The sequence below is a fragment of the Telopea speciosissima genome, chromosome 10 (genome assembly GCF_018873765.1).
Source record: "Telopea speciosissima isolate NSW1024214 ecotype Mountain lineage chromosome 10, Tspe_v1, whole genome shotgun sequence".
Lineage (NCBI taxonomy): Eukaryota > Viridiplantae > Streptophyta > Magnoliopsida > Proteales > Proteaceae > Telopea > Telopea speciosissima.
This window is the reverse complement of record NC_057925.1, coordinates 53,490,783-53,512,417: the sequence shown is the minus strand read 5'-3', so window position 1 is coordinate 53,512,417 and position 21,635 is coordinate 53,490,783. Positions and strand designations below refer to the sequence as shown.

At 36.3% G+C, this 21,635-nt stretch overlaps 2 protein-coding genes across 7 annotated transcripts; both read right to left on the bottom strand.

The window, feature by feature from the left end:
* Positions 1 to 4,435: 4,435 nt before the first annotated feature.
* LOC122642821 (putative F-box/LRR-repeat protein At3g42770) lies at positions 4,436 to 7,021 on the bottom strand. 6 transcript variants are annotated; one of them, XM_043836424.1, is made up of 4 exons: positions 6,923 to 7,021; positions 5,278 to 6,275; positions 5,045 to 5,194; positions 4,436 to 4,937 (listed from the first exon to the last, which is right to left on the bottom strand). In XM_043836424.1, exons 2-4 carry the CDS (start codon positions 6,202 to 6,204, stop codon positions 4,617 to 4,619), a joined length of 1,398 nt encoding a protein of 465 aa, XP_043692359.1. In that variant the 5' UTR covers positions 6,205 to 6,275; positions 6,923 to 7,021; the 3' UTR covers positions 4,436 to 4,616. The 6 variants fall into 6 exon arrangements, with proteins under 6 accessions (XP_043692359.1, XP_043692358.1, XP_043692357.1 ...); XM_043836423.1 differs by having other exon boundaries at positions 5,278 to 6,253; XM_043836422.1 differs by having other exon boundaries at positions 5,278 to 6,237.
* Positions 7,022 to 18,255: 11,234 nt separating this feature from the next.
* LOC122643734 (polygalacturonase non-catalytic subunit AroGP2-like) lies at positions 18,256 to 19,393 on the bottom strand. Its single transcript, XM_043837323.1, has 2 exons — positions 19,343 to 19,393; positions 18,256 to 19,227 (listed from the first exon to the last, which is right to left on the bottom strand). The coding sequence occupies exons 1-2, from the start codon at positions 19,391 to 19,393 to the stop codon at positions 18,256 to 18,258; spliced, it is 1,023 nt and encodes a 340-aa protein (XP_043693258.1).
* Positions 19,394 to 21,635: the final 2,242 nt, after the last annotated feature.

Sequence of the window (21,635 nt, the reverse complement as noted above, 5' to 3'; positions counted from 1 at the left end):
ACAGCCCTCCTCCCACACCTCTCGGGTTTCTCTCTATCAAACCCGACCCTTGCACCACCACCACCCACCCCTCTTTTGGTGAAGGAGGACCCTTCCTACCCCACCCCTCCTTGCCTAGTCATAGTACGTTATGCCTACCACTCAGTTGATTTCATCATAATTACATTCCTTGATTTATCAGAAATTAGCATGAACAGTGTGTGATGCAGGGGTTTCTACACAAAGTTTGAGGATACTCTAGTTTGGGATTTTTTTTCCGAAGTCTCATACCTTGCATCTCTGTTGTGTCATGAACAACAAGCTTTCTTTTTTCTCTGGTAGTACCTGCTGAATTTCCCCAATTTGATATTGTAGGGTTTCGAAAGGAGTGAAGGATTTACCAGCTGGGAACCTCCAGTCTGCTACCACCTATATATGTCCCGTCTGGAAAATCTCTCATGTACTTAATTTGGTTTATTCCTGGCGACTGGAGTGTTCTTCATTTTCATTGCATTTACCTGCATGTTCCTTCCAGTAATGGTACTAATGCCTCAGAAATTTGCTATATATCTGCTTTACCCTTGGATGTGCTTTCATCATTAATGGATCTTTCTTCGCCCTTAAAAGGTCCAAAAACCCAGCTTGCACACATGTCAACAAAAGAAGTATTTTAACTTTTTGGATATTTATGGGTTAACATTTATCCCTTATTCCTGGGAAGCCAACAATCGAATCAATTTGATCATCATGCTAGACACTTCTTTCTACCAGAGACTTCCTTTTACGCTGGGATTCATTGGCTGCATGCTGGGTACTATCTACGTTTCCATGGTGCTTCACAGTTATGTTCTTCCTGTGCTTTTCTCTGTACGTATTACAGGTATGAAATTCCTCTTCATCCCATATATTCTTTTTGATTCTTGCTCCTTTTTTTTAGATTAGGACCTCAAGTAGAGAAAACAAGGTTTGGGGTTATAGAGGAGGAAGAAGAAGGAGAAGGAGGAGGAGGAGAAGAGACGGTGATGGGGTTGTTTTTTTTTTTTTTTTACAATTACCATCTTATAAGGGCATTTTAATCTTAGAAAATCTGTGACAACGGCACACTGTCACGATTAATCCTCTCCGTTACGAAAATGTAACGATGGGGCCAATTAGTTATTAGTATGCAACAAGGGAAGGTAATAGTTGTTTAAAAGTTTTTAAAGGGATAATAATAGATATCAAAATTTTTAGGGTGATAATTGTAAAAAACCCAAAATGAAAAGGGAACTCTATAATATAAGGAAAAGATGAATTATCTAATAGGGTTCAAACTGAAAATGAAAAAGAAAGCAAGTTCCACAAAAGTGCACTTGCAAGGTATTCAAAGTCATTGTTAGCAAAAATGCATTTAAAACTCTGTTTTAAACACGTTTCTATTTTTTATCATTTTAAATACATTTTTTCGTATGTTTCCTAATTATACGGTAACAAACGGCAAATGGCAAGCATTTCCATTTTACATTTTAAACGTGTTTAAAACACGTTTCCCTTTTTTTGGCATTTTTTAAGACCTTGAACTTAATTGACCATATCTCTCTCTCCCGAACTCTGATCGGCTTGATTCTTTCACCGAGGTAAAGATGACTCGAAGGGCTACATTTTTCATGATATCACCTTCAACTCAAAGTCAATGCATGGATACCGGAAAAACAAGCATGTATTTCAAATAAAAATTCCTCAATTTATATGAGAATAGTGACATTTTTTTAAAATATAAACGTTTAAAACTCGTACCGTCCATTTTTCGTTTTTAACCATTCTCTATTTTTTTTATCGTTTTATTTGATAGTCCGTTTGCAATTTTTTACCGTTTAAAATCTGTACCGTAAAACTCTGTTTTATTACCGTTCCCGTTTTTACTAACTTCAAACCAAAGCAACTTTTTAATTGGGCCATGTCCATTGGGGTTTGAATTTTTTTTTGGAGACAGGAGGGGTATCTGATTTTAGGCCGAATAAATCCCCTGGACTCGTACATGACCCCCATGCCACATACGAATCGAAAGCTTCTAGGCCCTAGTGAATCTCAGGCGGGTGGCCCCATTGGGGTTTGAATTTAATGAACATATTATCAACATTATCATCTGACCAGTGATTTATTCTTCTACCAATCAATACTTAAAAAAATGTCACTTTTTTTGTTTAGAATAGTACAGGGGCCCTTGAAACACAAGGGTGATGCCTTGTGCATGGTGGGCCACTAAGGAGTTAGTATTTTATTGTTATTAGTAAAATGCAAGACTTGGGATCTCTTGAAAAGCCATTTGTCAAGTTTGGTGGCTTATATCAACCATCATGTGTGGATTTTTAAGTTGGATTTTTCAATTCTTGTTGAATTCATGTTTCATTTCTTAGACTTTTTCAGATTTATTTTAAACCTTGATAATAACAAATAAAATTTTCAAATTAATCTGAGAGTTTAACCTAGAATAGATAATGATGTGCAAAGTATGTCCACCAAATTTGAAGCCCACTTTACATGCTATGCGACAAAAGTGATGAGCGTGATGGAGTTTGATTGGAAACAGATACGACAAAATCTTGCCCCTAAAGAATTAATACTTGTCTTCTAATTTATCACATTGAGGTTTTATTTATGACAAAAGATTCTCTGAATATGAGTGGTATGAAATGCCTACTCACATGACCTTTTTTATTTATTATTTTTTTGAATAGAGAAAGAAAAAAATATCTCATGTGAGTAGGTATTTGAGTGTTTCCTACGCTTAATCAGAGTGAGCATAGCCATGTTTGGACTTTGGAGTGGGAGTCACTTGCCTTGTGACATTCCATCATTCATTAATATAACAAAACGCGAGGAGGTCCATGTCTCCTTTTGGAAAACCATGAAAAGCATAAGAGCTACCTTGAGAAGGGGAAGTGTGCCTCACCCCCTTGGTGTCATGGCTCCCCACATGGCATTGTAATAGACCACATGCATCAATAAGGCTATCACATGCAAAGCTCCGTGTGCGGGGTTGGCTTGACCGTGCATGCACTACATCATAGGTGCTCCATGAGAGGATGCCATGGACAAGAACTTGGAACCAAAGTGGGTGAATGGTGTTTCCTCTGTAGGTTTGGTTTCTGACGGGTACCATTGGCCAACGAAAGGTTTTGTCGTGGCGTGTTGTTGCGGAAGTAGAGGCTTGGGATTATGATACTACTAGCACACCCTGTGCTACAAGGACACATGAACTTGAGCGGGTGGGCTATCCCATGTCTTGCATTCGGGTGTGACTATCCCTTGGCAAGGCTTAGGTTCAACCTACTTTGGACATGTCTGTTTGGTGCTAGCTACTAGCCAACAATAGGCGACAGTGGTGGCATTACACGGACAAGTATGTCATAGGCTTAGCAACCTTTGATATTCACTGTGCCATTCGAGTGGGGCTATTACTACACCTTGGGCATACATATGATGGTTGACTTGGTGTGGTCTTGCAGTGGCACAATGATGGGCTACGCAACGAGAAACAATTGGATGAATGTACTAGGTTGAGTATGCTTTAGGCAAAGGCTGTTCCGTCAATTGTTGTGAAATCAGGTTGGGTGAATATCAAGATGACTTGAATGGTCGTAAGCTTGCCATGGTTAAGCATTGACTAAGGCGCCGCACGACCATATTGACTATGCAAAAAATATGTCAATGACACTGCGGCCTACTCCTCTGCAACTCCCCTCAGCCCTACCCTCCTCCCCCCTCTGTAACTCCCACCCACTCATTGTTTCTCTCTCCCCTCCCCACCCCCTCTATTTCCCTCTTCTTCCTCTCCTCCCCACCCCCATTCGGCTATTCCCACAACTCTGGTCCCCCTCATTGCTTCTCTCCCCGCCCTCTTACTCTCCTTCCTGTCCCATTCCTGCAACTCCCACCCCCCCCTCCCTCTCCGGCTCCCACGCCCCCTTCCTTTTTGGACCCCTAAGCCACTCCCTCTGCCTCTGTGTCTCCATTGGAAACTCTCCGGCTCCCCTGCTCCTTCCTCTCCCTTGGTTCTTAAAGGATGTTTTCTAAAAATTCTTAAAAGATGCACATGTCCATCGTGCAGAAGATATCCAAGCCACGTTTTCATCATGCTTTATTAATGAATCGGATCAGATCGGCCTCTCATGCCCGCTATGCCCTCTAGAATCAGAAAGTAATTGGAATCAGGGTAAGCTAATTCCCATGATCCGATTCTGATTCCTCAAACCCTGACCAGGTCTGCCTCTGCTAATCCTATCTAATAGTTCAGTTTAAAACCTAAAGTACTTGAGACATAAATCGAAGTAGAAATTGTAATACTCGAAACATTTTGTGCATTCTGATATGTCAGGGCAGAGACAGTGAAAAGAAGATTGAAATGGAGCTGATTCCTGTAAAAAGTTGCATGAAGGTATGCTACCATGTGTTTCTATCACTTCCCAGAGGTATGGTAAGGTAATGATCATTAAAACACAGCATATCATTAACATCTGAGGTTACTGAGATACATGTTACAAGATAAATAAAATGAGAAGACACTACAACAAACAGTCCCCTATGTTTTGCAACTCTACAAAGCAAAACGAGAAGGCGCTACTCGCTATTAGTTGCTAAGAAAATCACTTTAATGCTTACAAAATTATCAATTTAACATGGGGAGGGATTAGTCTGGACAGTGATTTACAAATATTTTCGCGTAGGCACTTGGACCATATCTTGTTTACATCAGTGAAATTCCATTTGCCTTTGCCTTCATAATAAGTAACTTTTGGGTCAATAATCAATTTTTCAAGCGCCATGGCAATCCTCACAATATATGATGCCAGCTCAATTTCATCTGGAGAACATCTAAAACCACTTATCTGAACTTCCTTGAGTTGGTTATGGGAGAATTCAGATGAACAAAGCTGTATTTCTGTAATTACTTCTTTACAAGGACTTCCAGCCACCAGCTGCAACAAAGAGCATTACAATTTAATCTTTTTATGAATAAGATTCACTAGAAGCTCACTACAATTTCATAGGAGGCTTAGTCATATCAATAGTTGTGTAAACTCACATGCAGCATGAATTTCTGCAGAAAAGGCGAAGCCTTAAGAAAGGTGGCAGTAAATGGGATGAGGCTTCCTCTGTTTGATGAACGGCCAGCCATCAACACCAATTTCTTTAGATTAGTGAACGTAGACAACTTAGGTGGCAGCATATTTTCCTGAAAGAGCAATAAGAGAGTTATAAGGAATGAATTTAGAATGAAACCTCTACAGAGTTCAACATGTTACGGTGTCTACAAACCTTCATAGTTGATGAGGATAAGAGTAAAGTCTCTAGCTGAGGAATATCACATGAAAGTCTATCGAGAGGATAAGTCATATCACTACTCAAGTTTCCCTGTCTAGTGAAGATACATGCCGTTACAAGTTGTGGAACAAACTTGAAAGACAAATTTGGCATGGTTCCAATATACTCAAAGGAAAGAAGTTTTATGGCAACAATCTCAATGTTCTTCAAGTGATGACACCGTGATATGCATAAATGTTTCAACTGGGGGCATAGACCATCAATTTTCAAACTAACTATGGAAGGGCAGTTTCTCATTGTCAAGGATTCAAGGAGTAAACAGTTGGACAAGATATACAGAATATCTTCTTCAGATATGAGTACATTTTCTAAACTGAGAACTGAAAGGGAGCTAAATGCACTGAAATCAGGAGGGAGTCTAAGGATGCATGAGTTCAGAAACAAATGCTTTATGTGGGGTTCTCTATCTTGACGAAAAAGCCAGCAAGGAAAGTCGTAGAGATTATTTTCCAACAGATATTTGAGAGACATATCCAAGTCAAGGTCAAGCTCAAGCTCTTGGACTCTCTTCTCTGCAGCATAAGCAGTCCATCTATCAAGATGACAAGCAGACCCTTGGCCTAGGCAAAATTGAACCCTGAATACATCAACCTTTTGGTGCTGGTGAAGCTGCAAGATTTTATCAGCCCATCTTACAAATTCAAATCTTTGATTACCTTTAGCCCAGAATTCTTTGCCATACTCGTATCCAATCATGTTCTCAACATCTAAGTTGAGGGTAGAGGTAAGTGCCATGAAAGAGGACACGAGGTCTTTCCATCTTTTAGAAAGGATGCTAGTAGCTGTCGCCTCCTTCAGCGTCAAAACTGATAAGATTGAATGAAGAATTTGTTCTGGCATTTCACTAATCTTGTCCTCCATGATTTCAAGCTTTTCTAGTAGCCTTTCACCCTTCTGTCAAAATCTACATTTAAACACAAAATTATTCAAATCTGGGTTAAAAAATTATGGATTTTTCATTAGATATGCAACCAAATTTACCTCAACAATTGCAGATTTGATGCTCATTCATGTCTTAGCAAAGAAATTAGAAACCACCCTAGCATCCATTGGACAAAGCTGCCATGATTTCCTAGGGGTTGGCAATGGCTACAATGGAGTTACCTTCTAAATGATTTCAGAGGTGCTTAGTGCTTACCCTTGCCCTGTAAGAATAGATAAAGTTATATTCACTGCTCTTCCAAGAGCTTAGAAGAAAAGCTATCATTAACGCAAACAAACCAAGTTTTAGGCTAGAATTGAAAATTAAACCCTTCAAAAAATCAAACCTGAAAATAAATACATACAGAGTGAGAGCAACCCAAAACATAAAAATCCATACTGTAAATCTTCTGATTGCCCGAAAAATCTGTAAAGTCTAACCAAATAGCTGAAAAAATCTACCCACTTTCTCCCACATAGAGTTTTCTTGATCAGAATAGATGAAGAATATTAGTCAATAACCCAAAACCCCAAAAAACTTAGGGTGTGTTAGAAGAATCCAAGTTAACAATCTCCAACCAAAGAAGAAAATATAATGGAAGGTGAGAGTTAAATAAATTAGGGAAAAAAGGAAGAAGAAGATTATGGCAAAACATACCTGAAATCTACTTTTGCTTCAAAATTGCTTTCGCCGTTTCTCCCACTGGCCAAGTTCTTCACCACCACACTAGTTGCCATTGCCTCTGACCTCTTCTTCACATTTTACAGGGAAGGGAACTGAGGAAAATATACTTACGTTAAAGGGTTTGATTTGTTTGAAGAACTGAATCGAAGAAAAGGAAAAGTAAGATATGGGTCAGAGATGTTAAGACTGGGGTTTCAGGTTACTGAACTATTGTTTGTGAATCAGATTCTCAAATCCTTATTAATGGCTCTACAAACTGAAATCTTTGGACCCTTTTCGAATCTGAAGCAGTTGCAGGTTTGGAGTGGTGGGTCTGTGGGAAGAAATTCGGACAAAAGCTTCCGATGAAAAATACTAGAAAAAGTAACCCACTCTCAAACACAAACAACACAGATACCACTGGAGCTGTGATGTGTACGGAAGGCATGCGGAATCTCAAAAACAAAAATAAAAGGGGGAAAATTACAAATACGATATTCATATCAAAGTGAATAGTGTGCTCAAAAGCTTACTAATTTTATTTTATTTTAGTTAACGAATCAATGGGAACATGAAACCAGAATCTTTATTGGATACCATGGAATCTAAAATTTATTTCTCTTTTATTAAAAGAAATGTGGATCTCGGATCTCTCTTGGTTTCATTGGATGAAACCTTCTGTGATGCTAGAAATGTCCATTGTAGAAACTCTCCCACATGGCTTTTGATGAACAGAAAACATAAAAAATTTTGAGCAAAATGTCAAGTCTGTTTTTTGTTTAGTTAAACAGAAAATGTAAAGTCTTTTTCCTTATTTGATTAAAGAGCAAATGTAAAGTCAACAATATTGTGTACTCATAAGTCTAATTACTTAGTTCTTATTATAAATCGACATATATAAATTTAATTATTGTTTTAGTTAAAATATTAAAAGTAAAAGATCCCTACGATGCCAGTGTTCGGGTCGAAACTACACGCCCCCACCCGAAACACTATAGCACCCGCTTCTAAAAAGTTCTAAATACCCCCTACTTGACAAAGTTTCATATTCTATTATCGGGAAAAAGAAAAAAAGTGACAATTTCATATTCTACTGCTTTCCTTCACTTAAAACTGCAGGTATCGAAGGGAATCCTAGTCCCTAAAAAAGATTCAATGCAACACAAAACATAAACTTTAGTGGATCGTATCCAAAATCTATTTGTTACCTGAATCAAAAAGGAGGAAGTTCCTCCATTTCAATAGATGAAACCTTTTGTGATGTAGAAATGGTCTTCCATTGTTTTGAGTTGATAAGAAGAATCTCCCAAAATTTGATGAACACATTTTCATTGTGATAACAAAAAAAAAAAACTGAGAATATGTAAGGCATGGTTCAAAATCTTGGATTGAATTGATCGATATCAGCCAAAACTGATCCTAAACTAATACCAATCCACTTGTATGGTCAAGGATAAAAAGGTAATAAAAGTTAATTTTTTTTATTAAAAAGCAGGGGTAAATGCATCCAAATCGGCTTGATTCCGATGATACCTAGACTGATCCCGAGACCGGTCCAATACATTGATACCAATATTATGAGCCATGATGTAAAGTCAACATAACTTTTTATCTATATTGGATGAGATATTCTGTGATACTAGAAATGTCATTCCATTGTTTGAGCAACTCTCTTTTATAAATAACCCACCAAAAAAAAAAAAAATTTATTACAACTTGGTGAATAGAGAATTTGAAAGATTTTGAGAAATTGTAAAGTCAACAAAACTATATTATGTACTCAAAAGTCTAATTTTTTATTTTTTATTTTAAATTGATATTTATAAATTCAATTCTTATTTTAGTTATAATAATAAAAAAAAAATGAATGAAACACAAAACACAATCTATATTGGATTGTATCCAAAATCTATTCTTTACCCAATTACAAAGGAGGATGTCCTTTTGTTTTAGTTAATGAAACCTTTTGTGATGTAGAAATGGTCTTTCTTTGTTTGAGATATTCTGTGATACTAGAAATGTTCTTCCATTGTTTGAGCAATTCTCTTTGATAAATAACCTTAAAAAAATTTATAGTTTGGTGAACACTTCAAAGATTTTGAGAAGTTGTAACGTCAACAAAAACTATATTATGTACTCAAAGTCTAATTATTATTTTTTATTTTAAATTGACATTTCTAAATTCATTTCTTATTTTAGTTATAATAATAAAAGAAAAAAAAAAACACACACACACACACACACAATCAATAGTGGATCTTATCCAAAATCTATTGTTTATCCAATTATAAAGGAGGATGTCCCTTTGTTTACGTTGATGAAACCTTTTGTGATGTAGAATGGTCTTCCGTTGTTTGAGTAGATGTGATACGAACCATTCATAAGGTATTTGATGAATACATTTTTATTCTGATTATAAAAAAAAAATGGGAATGCTAATCAGTCTTGTAGTTCTTGTGCAATGCCCATGAGCACACTCTCATTGAACCCGCGTTGATGCATGGGTTACACGCCGAGGTAGAAAACTCTTGCTAATAAATATTGTTTTTGTAAAAAATACTTGAAGGATTTCTATTCATTTCATTGGATGGGATCTCCTGTGATGCTAAATATAAGGCTGGATCAGGTTTTCATCTTGTACGCTAGATGACGCACATATGGAATCCAAAAAAATGAGTGAATCTGGCGAGTAGGGAGAACCTGAACCATTCTCGCTAAATGTATCCTTCCATTGTTTGAGCATTTGAGCAGGTATGAGGAGAATCTCCCACAAGGTTTTTGTCTTTTGGTTGAACAAAAGAAATAAAAATAAAACCCAAAAAAAAGACCAATATGAGTTAATCGTGAAAGCCACGCGTAGTAAGATGATGGGAAGAAAAGATATAAATGTCAACAATCTCACGTGTTCTTCGGTTGTGACAATGACGCAGCTAGTGAGCTAATAACCAAGGCGCGTCAAAGTCAATTGCTGATTGTAAACAATCTCAAATGGGGTTGGTCGGAGATTCCCAGGATTGGAATTTTTCTTCAATGAGGAGATGTCCTAATGAGTGCCTAATGTGGCATCCAACGGCTGGGTTGCCTGACATACATCCTGGCGCATGCCCAAGCAACCCATCTATTGGATGTTCATTGAGCGATGCACCTTCATCGGAGAGGATCTGGATTCAGATTCACATATCCTATATGTCTATATGATAGTGTTTGCGCATGTGGTTTTCCATTTATAGTGTTCGCGGTTTATGGGAGTTGTTGCCCAAAGAATAATGCCCGAGAAAAAATTCTCAAACACTGCAACTCTCAAGCTAACTTGAGCTAGAAAAGATTATGGAAAACAAAGACTACTCTTTAATGTTTATTGATTTCTCTATTGATCAAATAATGAGTTTACATGGGTGCAAAGACCCTTATTTATACAGGTTCATTACCAATCCCTTTCCCCGATCTTCCTTGGATCCGCCAGAGGTCTTTCCTTTCTGGTTAAGTGGTCCCCATTTGCTCGGATTAGGAAACCTTTCCAAGAAGGGGGATTCTCCCCTCAGATCTCGGGATCCTCCCTCTCCTTGCATGGGAATTGCTGTTATCAGCCTTTACCCACTTGGAAGTTCTCAACTGACCTTGCTGACATGTCTAGGCCTGCATAACCGTCTTGTTCATGGCCTCCCCTTTTCTGACTGTGAATTGGTTACTTGTGACCCAAGTTGGCCCACGTGTCCAGCGGGGATTGGGTAGATAAAACATGGTGTATCAGGAGCTACGGGTGTCAAATGGACAGTTCAGCTCGATTTTGGTTGGAGAATAAGTTAGATCAAAACCAAACCGTTAAAGAACTTTGGTTTCCAGATGATTTCAATATGATATATTCTTAGTTTATTTCAATATTTCAATATTAAGTTAATATCAATTTGTTTGCAAGCTTGAACCACAATGAGATCTTACATTCATAACCTGTATTGGGGGGAAAATATTCGGTAAAAACAATTTAAATCATCTTCCCAAAGTCAAACAAGTAAACAATAAAGAATAGATTTGATGTGTTTATGTTGTTATTGGAACAAAGGGGAATAAATTGTTAAAGGATAATCAATATTGAAATCATAAAATGAATCTGACTATCAAATCCAAGGTTCAAAATCCAAGGGACTCGGTATAAGTCATGGCTGAAACCTTTTCGGATCAGGATCACAAATCGGTCAGGATCGGCCAAAAAACCCCCAAAATCTTTTTTTTAATGCATCGGTCATGTTTTGGTCAGAGTTGATGGGTGTTGTGATCTTGGGATTGGATCGACCGATATTATTCGGATCGCATCGGTCAATATCGGTCAAGATAATATAATAAAAACTTAAAAACTTTGAAAAAATCCCCCCCACAAAAAAAAACTTCAATCAAATTGGTCAAGGATCGGATCGGATTGATCGATCCAAGGAACGATCCAGTCAAACCTTGCCATATCGGTCTAATCTCGAGATCGGTCTCGATCGATACCAATCCGATCCAGCCAATATTGGCCAATCCGATCCAAGATTGCAAACCATGATCAAATCATTCATTTATATGTCTAGCTAATTTTGTATAGTAAACAAGGGAATCAATGGAAGCATTTTTACAAATCAATTTTCCTATTCATAATCTCATACTCATTGATTTGTAACAACTCCCTTTATAATCATAAATCTTCTCACTAATATTAAAATCAATGGATAATCAATTAACTTATTTATAAATTCATAATGATTTTTTTATTAGTTCAGTCGATTCGATATAAACTTCAAACACTTATGTTTGGAAAGATGAACCGAGTCACATATTCTGGATTTGAGGAGTAACTAACTGGTAAGGCCTTTCTAGATTTTTTTTTAAAGTGTGAGCTCAAATGGGTAAGACAATGTTGGATTCAAATTTTTGCTTTTGGTGGTTCCATTCATGAATCAGGGACTTTTGGGTCTAAAACGATGCTCCCCACTCTCTCAAATCATAATAATGAGAGGGAGAGCCAAATGCTCATTGCCCAATCCAACAAGTGCTCTAAAATCACAATTCAAAAAGTAGTGCGTAAAATGCAGCATTATTTGGATGGTACTGTGATGCCTTTATTATTTCCTTCTTTCCCTTTTCTTTTTTGTTGTTTTTTTTTTTTAAATGCCTAATGCTCAATCCAATGAGTGCTCTAAGGCCCATGGTTTAAGTGCACGGTATTGGATCGAGGATTGGTCACCTTAGAAACTTATACAATACTAGTATGGATAGGTATGGATCAGTCTGGATCAGACGGTTTTGCCCTTGATTTTTCTTGAAATCAATTTTTATAATTTTACCCTTGGGTCGTGTAGGCGCTGAATTTTTTCAGCCCCTTCGACAATGACAACAACAGGACGCAGACTGAACTTTGTATCTCTCTTAAGAAGGACTCACTCGTGCACAATGACCATATCACCCTCACATCTGTAATAATTATAATGATAATGATTAAAGAGCTGGTTTTGGCATGGAAGTTTAAAAACCTTTTTACCAATGTTGAAAGATGTATTGTTCACCTTCCCCAATCATGCTGGTCCCCGACCAAATATTTTTATGAAGTATAAAGGACGTAACATCAGCCAATGAGAAAGAGTCGTGGCACCGTTTGAAGAACCATGGAGTAACAGGACTATACAATGCATCATGAAACTTAATGTGGTACCACGGTTATTTCGCGGTCACACGAGGTGCATGTGGAGACGCGGTACAAAATGACATTATGTAGAGTTACGAAAACCGAGGACGTCCCAAGGACCCCCAACCCCTCCTTTTTGGGTCCCCTATAAATAAAGGACCCCCACACTTCTCAAAGCACCCCATGATAACCCAAGAAACCCCTTCCCCAAGGTGAGATATCACTTCACCTCAGAGCTCTTACATTTTTTAGCTTTGATCCCTCTCACAGGCAATCCCTCAATAATCCTTTGGTGTCCTAAACCCTTGAAGAAAGTTTAAAATCCAGGTGGGTCTGGAAAAAAGCCAGTAAGAGAGGAAATTTCCCAAGACGTTAGAATCCTTCAAGAGAGATAAAGAAATAGCCATCCCCTCCCTTTGAGCGGGGAGACAACCGTAGTCTGTGTTTGGAGCAACGGGACCCTCCGCTTTTGACTCTAATCCAAGGTCAACCTTGTATATATTTTCTTCCCTCTTTAGTTCTAATAAAATTTAAATCATTAAAGCAACATGGGATAGTGTAAATTATTACAATATGTCTGTGTAGGGATAGCATGTGATTTTTTTCTTTATGCAGTAGTGTACAGTAGTCAAGCTATGCATGTTGGTATAAGCCTTGTAACTTAGAGGAATGTTTGAACTGCAATATCTAGTAGATAAACCAGTTCTTTCGGGTGGAATAGGTGCCTAACACCTTCTCACTTCCGCAATATGACCCTTACCCAAATCTCTAACTACACCAGGTGGAATCAAATTTGGCTTTTTCCCTGACCATGGATTGAGCCTCCCCTTATAGGCTACCTATAGGTTGTACCATTCCATCAATGCGGGATCAACCAAGTATCAAGATCGATTTGTGCCAATACCGATAAGGATCAACCTGTCCTAATACCAATCCAAATCGGCCGATCCAAAATTGATACCTCAAACCATGCTAAGACCACAATTCGAAAAGTGGACTGTAAAATTCGTCATTGTTTGGGTGATACTGTAATGCCTTTATCCTTTATTTCTTATTTTTTTTCTTTGTTTTATTTAAAAAAAGTTATTCTCTCTCATTCCCTTTTTCCATGACCCCTGTGTGAGCTCAGCTCATACATCCTCCCTTTTCCTTGGCCCTTGTTTTTATTTTTAAAAAATTATTCTCTTTTTCTTTTTTGGTTGCTTCTTGTTTTATTTAAAAAAAATTTGATTCTCTCTCTCTCTCCCTTGCCCTTGTGTGAGCTCATCTTAGAAATCATTTGAAGTCTAAAATCTAAACTAATACGATTTCTCTTTTTTAAATTCCCATTATACTATTTACACAAGTAATGATACATAACCATACAATAAAATAAGAAAATGTAAGTGTCGTTATGATAATTAAATTCCTAAACATGTTGGACCTTTCGTCATTTTAAGTTTCTTTTCTTTTTATTTTTATCATTTGTTGCATTCTTGCACCCTTATGAAGCCAGACCTAGCATTGGACGACCATCAACAATTGGAGGTGGTTTGACCCTACACCTCCAATCATAATATTATATTCATAGAAAAAACATTCTCAAAGTTGAAGCTCAATTCATCCTCACTATTTAAGCGTAGATATATTATCTTTTTTCAGATTTTGAAATGTGGAGGAAAAAAGGTCCTAAAAATTGATTTGTTGTAAATGATTTACATAACTAATAATTAAGGGGTAAGCAAGGATGGTCAAATTTTCATTTAAGTGAAATTGAGTATGATTGAAGTTAGAATTGGGGAAAGGTATTGGTAGTTTAATTGATAGTGGAGTTTTGCTTTACCCAATGTTTGCATCTGCTTTGATAGTGGATTTTTACTTGCTCCACAACATCTTATGACAACTATTTAGAGAGGTGATGGATTCCATTAGGCCTTTGATCAAGCCAAAGGAAGCTTTGCTTTTATACTATATAACTAAACATTCAATGAAAGCAGGTGAAGAAGTTGGTGGGTCACGGGAAAGTCCGACTTTACTAATCTTAACTTTCAATCTTAATTTGCTCTCCATTTTGGTATGTATATTTAATGGTTGAAAATACAATGTAATTTTCCTTCAATCGTAGATAAAGAAGAATTCCTTCTACACAGGTGAATGTTGGGTGTTGGACCGTATTGGGTCCAACTCATATGAAGGTAAGTGCCATATGAGTTGGCAAGCATTACTTTGGTTTAGTGGACTTTGTAATCATATAAAAAGTCATTTTGGGAAGTGTAGATAGTGGATTTTCTCAAAGGAGAGAGAAAGTGACAAGATTTTGAGAAAAAGAATAATTTAGCTTAGTTGAGAAGCTAAGAAGAAGGTGTTCTTGGAGTTCTTGGAAAAGAAGAAGTACAAAATTTATACGGGCGGTTTACTCTAATGATTAGTCATTCTTAAGGCCATTTGTGTACTATTTTCTACACTCTTGTTTAGCTGTTTGACCGAAGCTACAGTTTGTGTGTTCAGTTTGTTTCTTCAAGCTTTGGAGATACATTTTCTCAAGGCTATTAAGGGGTAGAGGAGTAGCATCTTGTTGGTGTGTGAGGTAATCTTGTTTTTTCACAATGAGTGCTCTAAGACCACAATTAAAAAGTAGAGCTTAAAATGCAGCATTATTTGGGTGATATTGTGATGCATTTATTCTTTTCTTCTTCCATTTTTTCTTTTTTGTTCTTGTTTCCTAATACCCATTGTCCAATCCAATGAGTTTCTTAGATCCATGGTTTAAGTGTGCGGTATTGGATCGGGGATTAGTCATCCTGAAAATTGATAAAATATCAATACGGATAGGTATGGATCAACTCGGATCAGATGGTTTTGTCCTTATTTTTTCTTAAAAATCATTTTTTTATAATTTTACCCTTGCACTATGCACTTGGTTTCTTCAAGCTTTAGAAAGGCCATTAAGAGATAGAGAGTAGCTTCTTGTTGGTGTGTGAGAAAATCTTGTAAAGTCTTTAAATACTTGTTTTTTTTTTTTTTTTCTCAATCTTACTGTAACCTCAAGTTTTTGGGCATAAATTTGAGAAGTGAAATCATGGTAATATTTATTTGATTTATTGTGGATTGTTCCCAGAGTTATCTCGTGGTTTTTCTCTTCATATTGAAAGCTTTTCCACGTTAAATATGGTATTCCATAGGCTTTGTGTGTGTTTATTTGTTTTTATATTTCATTTATATTTGCATTTTGTATTACATACGATTTTATGAGCATCATATGTTTTTGTGAGGATACAATTTTGTAAAGCGCTGCATTTTTAATTCATACAAGTGGAAATATCTTTTCACACCTCTTTTTAATAAGTGGTATCAGAGTTTGGTTGGCTTTATTTGTGTGTAGATCAAAGATGGATGCAAGTACTTCTTCAATGATGATTAGTTTAACTGGAAGTTGGTTGATCTGAAAAACCAAGATATAAGACTTTTATAAAGATATTTATATTCGCCATTTATCATTTGAGAGAATAAAAAAAAAATCAAAAAACAAAATCGCATCGAATCGACTGAAAAGCACACTGAACTTAAAAACTAGACCGAGACTATAAAATAAATAAAAGCCTGATACCAACTACAAAATCATAAAAAATATTTTTTTTTCCATAAATATGTATAGATGTATTTGGAACACGACATTCAAACCGGACCAAACCTGATAGCAAATCAATAATAGTCCGATAGAAGAAAAGCGAAACAAATCGAACTCAAATTGGGTGAAAAACAAAACGATCGAAACTAAACCTTCCCTTATCGGGCCAGCTTCAGTTTCACCTATTCTCAACTTGAAACTAGTTCAGCCTGATCAAAAATCAGACTAAACCAACCATTTGATATCCCTAAATTTGAGGTATTAAATTTAAGAAAAAAAATTCCTCATGACACCAATGTACTATTTTCATCTCACATGATTTTTCTTTTTATTGAATTTTCTCTTGTGTTCTCTATGGATGATTTCATTCTCTCTACATTGTCATTGGTATGGCATGGAAGATTTCCCCTCACCCCATACTGGCATAGTGGGGAATCCTCTCCCTAAATTTAAGAACTAGTGAGTTATTAAAGGACTGAATCATGCATATAATTTTTTGGAAAATGTTCTCTGCACCAGGGCGTAGATTGTGCCCATACACATGGGGGTGGGCAAAATGACGGCCCCGCCCCACCCCATGTGTCTGGGCGCATCTTGCTCCCCTATGCGCTGCGGTGCAGAGAACATCATCCCATAATTTTATTTTTTGGCTATAATTCGAACCCAGGGGCTATGTTGTCATTAGGTCATAACCCTAAGAAACCCACATCCCACATGGGCCTGAGAATCAGTCTGATAAAATCTGAGCTTGGTTGCGGGCTTGGGCTCTAGGCGATGAACAAAGCTAACAGATTGGGTCAAGTTGGGCTGGGCTACTTCCAGCCCAGCCCAGCCCAACCCTACCAATGTAACAGTCAGGGGCTATCTTGTCATTATTCGTGTCTCTTTGGATCTCTTCGGAAATAACCAATATCTTTTTCTATTATTGTTGTACAAATTAAGGACATCGTACTTTTAGCTACGCTTGCATTCAAAAAATGGAAAACACAATGATAATACATTCACTTCTGTTTTTGTGTCTTATAGGTTGATAGACGATATTGTTGGGGGTACGATATCTTGTATTACGTCGCTTGGTTTGTGGGTTGATCCATTTGCGCGTTAATCTATTGTTATAATGGGACTTCAGCAAATCAGCGTGTTCATGTGGGGGTTCAGGGGCGGTAGTCCCCTCAAAAATTTTTTAAGGACTATTTGGGTATTTCAGTAAAATTCCTGTATAGGGTTTCACTATAATTATGTAGCGAGGACTCTTTTTCTGTAACGTAATCTGAGAAAGGTGTGAGGACGAGCGGCTGTAACGCTATTCTCCATTGATATTGAAATAGATCTCATCTCACCGTGGACGTAGGCAATTTTGTCGAACCACGTAAATCCTTGTGTTCATTGTGTGATTGTTGTTTGCGATTTCCATTCTTTTCTGTACTGTGTTAGGTTTAGTTTTTCTACAGGTATACAGGTTGTCCTTGCCATCAGTTCGAGTCCGTGGGAGGGGAAATAATCAGATATTTAAAGATGAGATTTTCTTATTGACACCCCTCAAGGTCTCAAATAATTTGTAATTTTACTTTTTTGTCTTTTTAGTATAATATATAATTTCTCAACAAGGGTAAATGTTATCATTTCAAGTATATACTCAAAAAATGTGCATGTCAATGACACCTTTTGATAATAACATAGTGGTATGTCACTTTTAAATTATTTTTGAAAATCCTTTTATACCCTTAATTTAAAAAACTTTTGAGAATTAAAAAAGGGCCAATTAAAAGATATTGTCATGTTCTAAATACACTTATAGAGGTGTAATTCAGACATTCCCTTTAAAAAGAAAATCTCAAAGGATTGATTTCATAGGCCTTTTAATTTTCTTGATGGACTGAGCATGTTTAGCTAAAAACTTCATGTTTGTCATCTATTATGCTAAGTAATTGAAAAATAAAATTATATTAAAACTTGTTGACATCATAAGCAAGCTAAAATAGCTCATGATTTATCCTTCAAATAGCATAACCAAATAACATGTAACACAAAAAAGAGTAAAGTAATCAAATCTTCAAATGCTGCTCAATTTAGATACTTTGTCCAAACCACTCCATTTTTGTTTATCCAATGACAAACTTCAATTAGGCCTGGGCCAAAACCCAACAGCTTAAAAGCAATATGGTTTGGATCCCAAGTTGATGTATCATAATGGCATGCCATGATCACATGATTCACTTTCTTTCGAGCATGTATATCAACTTCATATATTTTAACTTTCTGTAAAACATGGCAATAATAGACTTGAAATAGGAATGGAAGAGAATGACATAAGATTGGTGGTAAGGAGAGGTTTCCATGGATGAGTTTCATAGCTCCAATTGTAACATTCTCAAAAGATCCTTCGACGTTTTCAGTACTCCATACACGTACATGGTGTTCTAAATTTTTGACAACAAAATCAATGAGATCCTCAGCAGAAGTCACACAATTGCTCTGCTCACCCTGAATGGGGCTCTTCTCACATATATCAAGTGTTTGTTGAATATACTCATCCATGTTTGATTCATCCACCACATCAAAAAGCTTCTTCAATTCCTCAATCTGGGCAATAGTAAATGGGATTTTTGATGCCAGAGGTCGCGGTAAAAACGATTTATATGATATTGGGTCCCTTAGATCAGGGATAGACATGAAACCTCCCTCTTTAACTATTGACTCCCGAAAAAATGGCGAACCCTCTCGACTGGCAATCAATGGGAGTGTTTTATTTGGAAGGTCATCATATCTAACTTTGTCAACATTCAATTGGGCTATTGGTGGCAAGGTTGTGTCATCCATTTTTTTCACCAATGCATTTGTAGAACAAACAATATTAGCTTGCTTACAGAATGAAGGAAGGTGAGAAGTCAATTTATTTTCCTCCATAAGTTTCATAAACATTGTCACCTGATGGAAGCTTAATGGAGAAACCTTTGCAGATAACCAATGTGGAGGGTGTGGATGACCAATATGATGTTCCCAATACTGTGAGAAAACATTTTCTGCTTGAGAACCCTGCAATTTTATGTAGAAAAAAATTAACAATTAACCAAATAAGAAAGTAAAAACAGGAACAAGCAATTATAATATTGAAATTAATGGATTAATGGAAAAGTTATCTTTTTCTTACACTGAAGTATGTTATACTCAAAAGTCCAAGCAACAAAATTAGATGCGTCATGATGGAACTGAAACAAAGAATGGAATGAGTAGGGACTGTGTTTTCTTGGGAATGGGTTTGTTGCATGGAGAGTGGGTGTTTGAATTTATAGTCTTTAAAAAAAAAAAAAAAAAAAAGGCAAAATTCTCTTTTGTGATTACCAATTTTCCTTATGAAAAAGTGCAAAATTCTATAATTATCCTTTAGGTCAAAGTTGGTATGATTTCTATTTCAATTTCGGATTAATTTCATGAAGTAGTCAATAAATAGATTTTTGTTCAAGAAATTGAAATTGTTTTGGTTGTATCATATGAAATATTTCAAGAATAAATAAAAAATCATTTGGTAGTTCAATTTCTGAGAATAGATTATATATATTTCTTTGGGAAGGGAGATGGTGGTGGTGGCAGTGGGGTGGTGAGACCATTAGGAGAAGAAGGGTGGTGTTTTATTTTTAACATGAAATTATTACTTTGCCCATCAAATTAACCATATGTTCATTACAGAGCAAGAGTGAAATCAAATGAAATAGAAATTCTAAAACAGATCCTTAGCTAATTCAAAATTTCTATTTCATTAAAATAAGATGCAAAAATCAAACCAAACAAATTTCTGATAGAATCACCCCGCGAAATTGAAATAGAAATCATACCAAATCAGACCTTAGTCCCAAATTTTCAAATACCAAAGTTACCCATTAGGTCTAAGTCATCTCATAAACCTAGTTTTCTTATTTTCTTTCTTATATGGCTAGGTTAACCATCATAGTCTATGAAAAGCCTTTAAAAATTAAAACTCAATCATTAATGGTATTAGATGACCATAAATTGTATAAAGAACCCAACCCTTGGTGTTGCCCACCTCTTAGAGCCCCTACGTACCCAATTATTGTCCAAAAAAATTGCCAAGGGAGATATAGATAACAACCAAATTATTAAATATAATTTTAAATTTTATAATTACATTCACAAAAAACAATAGGGTAACATACACAATCCGGAATGTTTTGCCACCCAAAAAGGTTGTTGCAGGCGTAAACAAGAAAAGACGACTCAACGAAAGGGACCAAAACCTTCCCCTTCTAGAAGGTTGTAGATTACTTAATTCCTCTTACATTCCTCAACAAAAATTGGAATAGAAATTTTTTGAAACAAAAAAACATCCATCCATTAGAAAGTTGATGTCATGAAGTTTTATTTTGTTAAGAAGATATCTTTTATTTTTTGAAGAATCGAAGCCATACGTTTTTTAGGTCAGAAAAACCTCCCATGTGATTCTATAGGAATAATTTAAATTGCCGTTTTGGGAACTAATTTTGAGACTTTCAAATAAGAATGCATGACCATGGAAGGAAAACTTTGAAAGGAGGGGAAACTTGAAAATTTATTGCAAGATTTGGTAAGAACAATTTAGGTATAGAAAAGATAACTTAGCTATTATTCGAAGAAATTTCAGCAGTTGATAAGATATATCTAAGTTGATAAGATAGATCTAATGTAGCAATAGATTTAGAAGATTTATGGCAAATTTTTTTTTTTTTTGGACAAGTAGGTTCTAGAGGGTATCAATAGATTGGCACAAAGTTTTGCCACATGGAAAGGTGATGTGGCAATTTTGGCTGTATAGATAATTAGAAATGGTCTAAGGTTGGCCACTTCTACCAAAAAAAAAGAAAAAAAGATTGGCCACATGTCAAATTTTAGTCTCAATTTCTCCCATGTATTGGCATATTAACTGTTTTTTTAGCACTCCATTTCTTAAAAAAAAAAAAAAAGAAGGTCATTGAATTTTCAAAGATTTATTTTGCCAATTGGCCTCCATTTTAGCTAAAATTGGATATATGAACAAGGGACCTTGGATAGTATCTATGAGAACTGCTGCCTTTGGAATAAACTCTCCTCAAAGAAAAGGCCATCCACCACACCATCTCTGAAGGGAATTGGACATAAAGGAAATGAGTCACCACCTATATTAGGGTCTAAGACCCGATAAGTATAAATCCATATATGACTTCAACGTGGATTGAACAAACCATAGAATGGGTATGCGTCAAGGTACAGCCCGGGGAAGGTGTTAGGCACCTGGCTCGTCCAGCTTAAGAGCTAGCTTCCTTGTATGATCGGCATTTTGATATAAATAGAGACTAAAAAAACGTTCATGTTGTTGATCACCATAAACGGAAAAATAAAAAGTATTAGCAACGTTACTCTTTTTCCGTTGAAGGTCAATTTGTATTAAAAGTAAAAGTAATTACAAAGAGGAA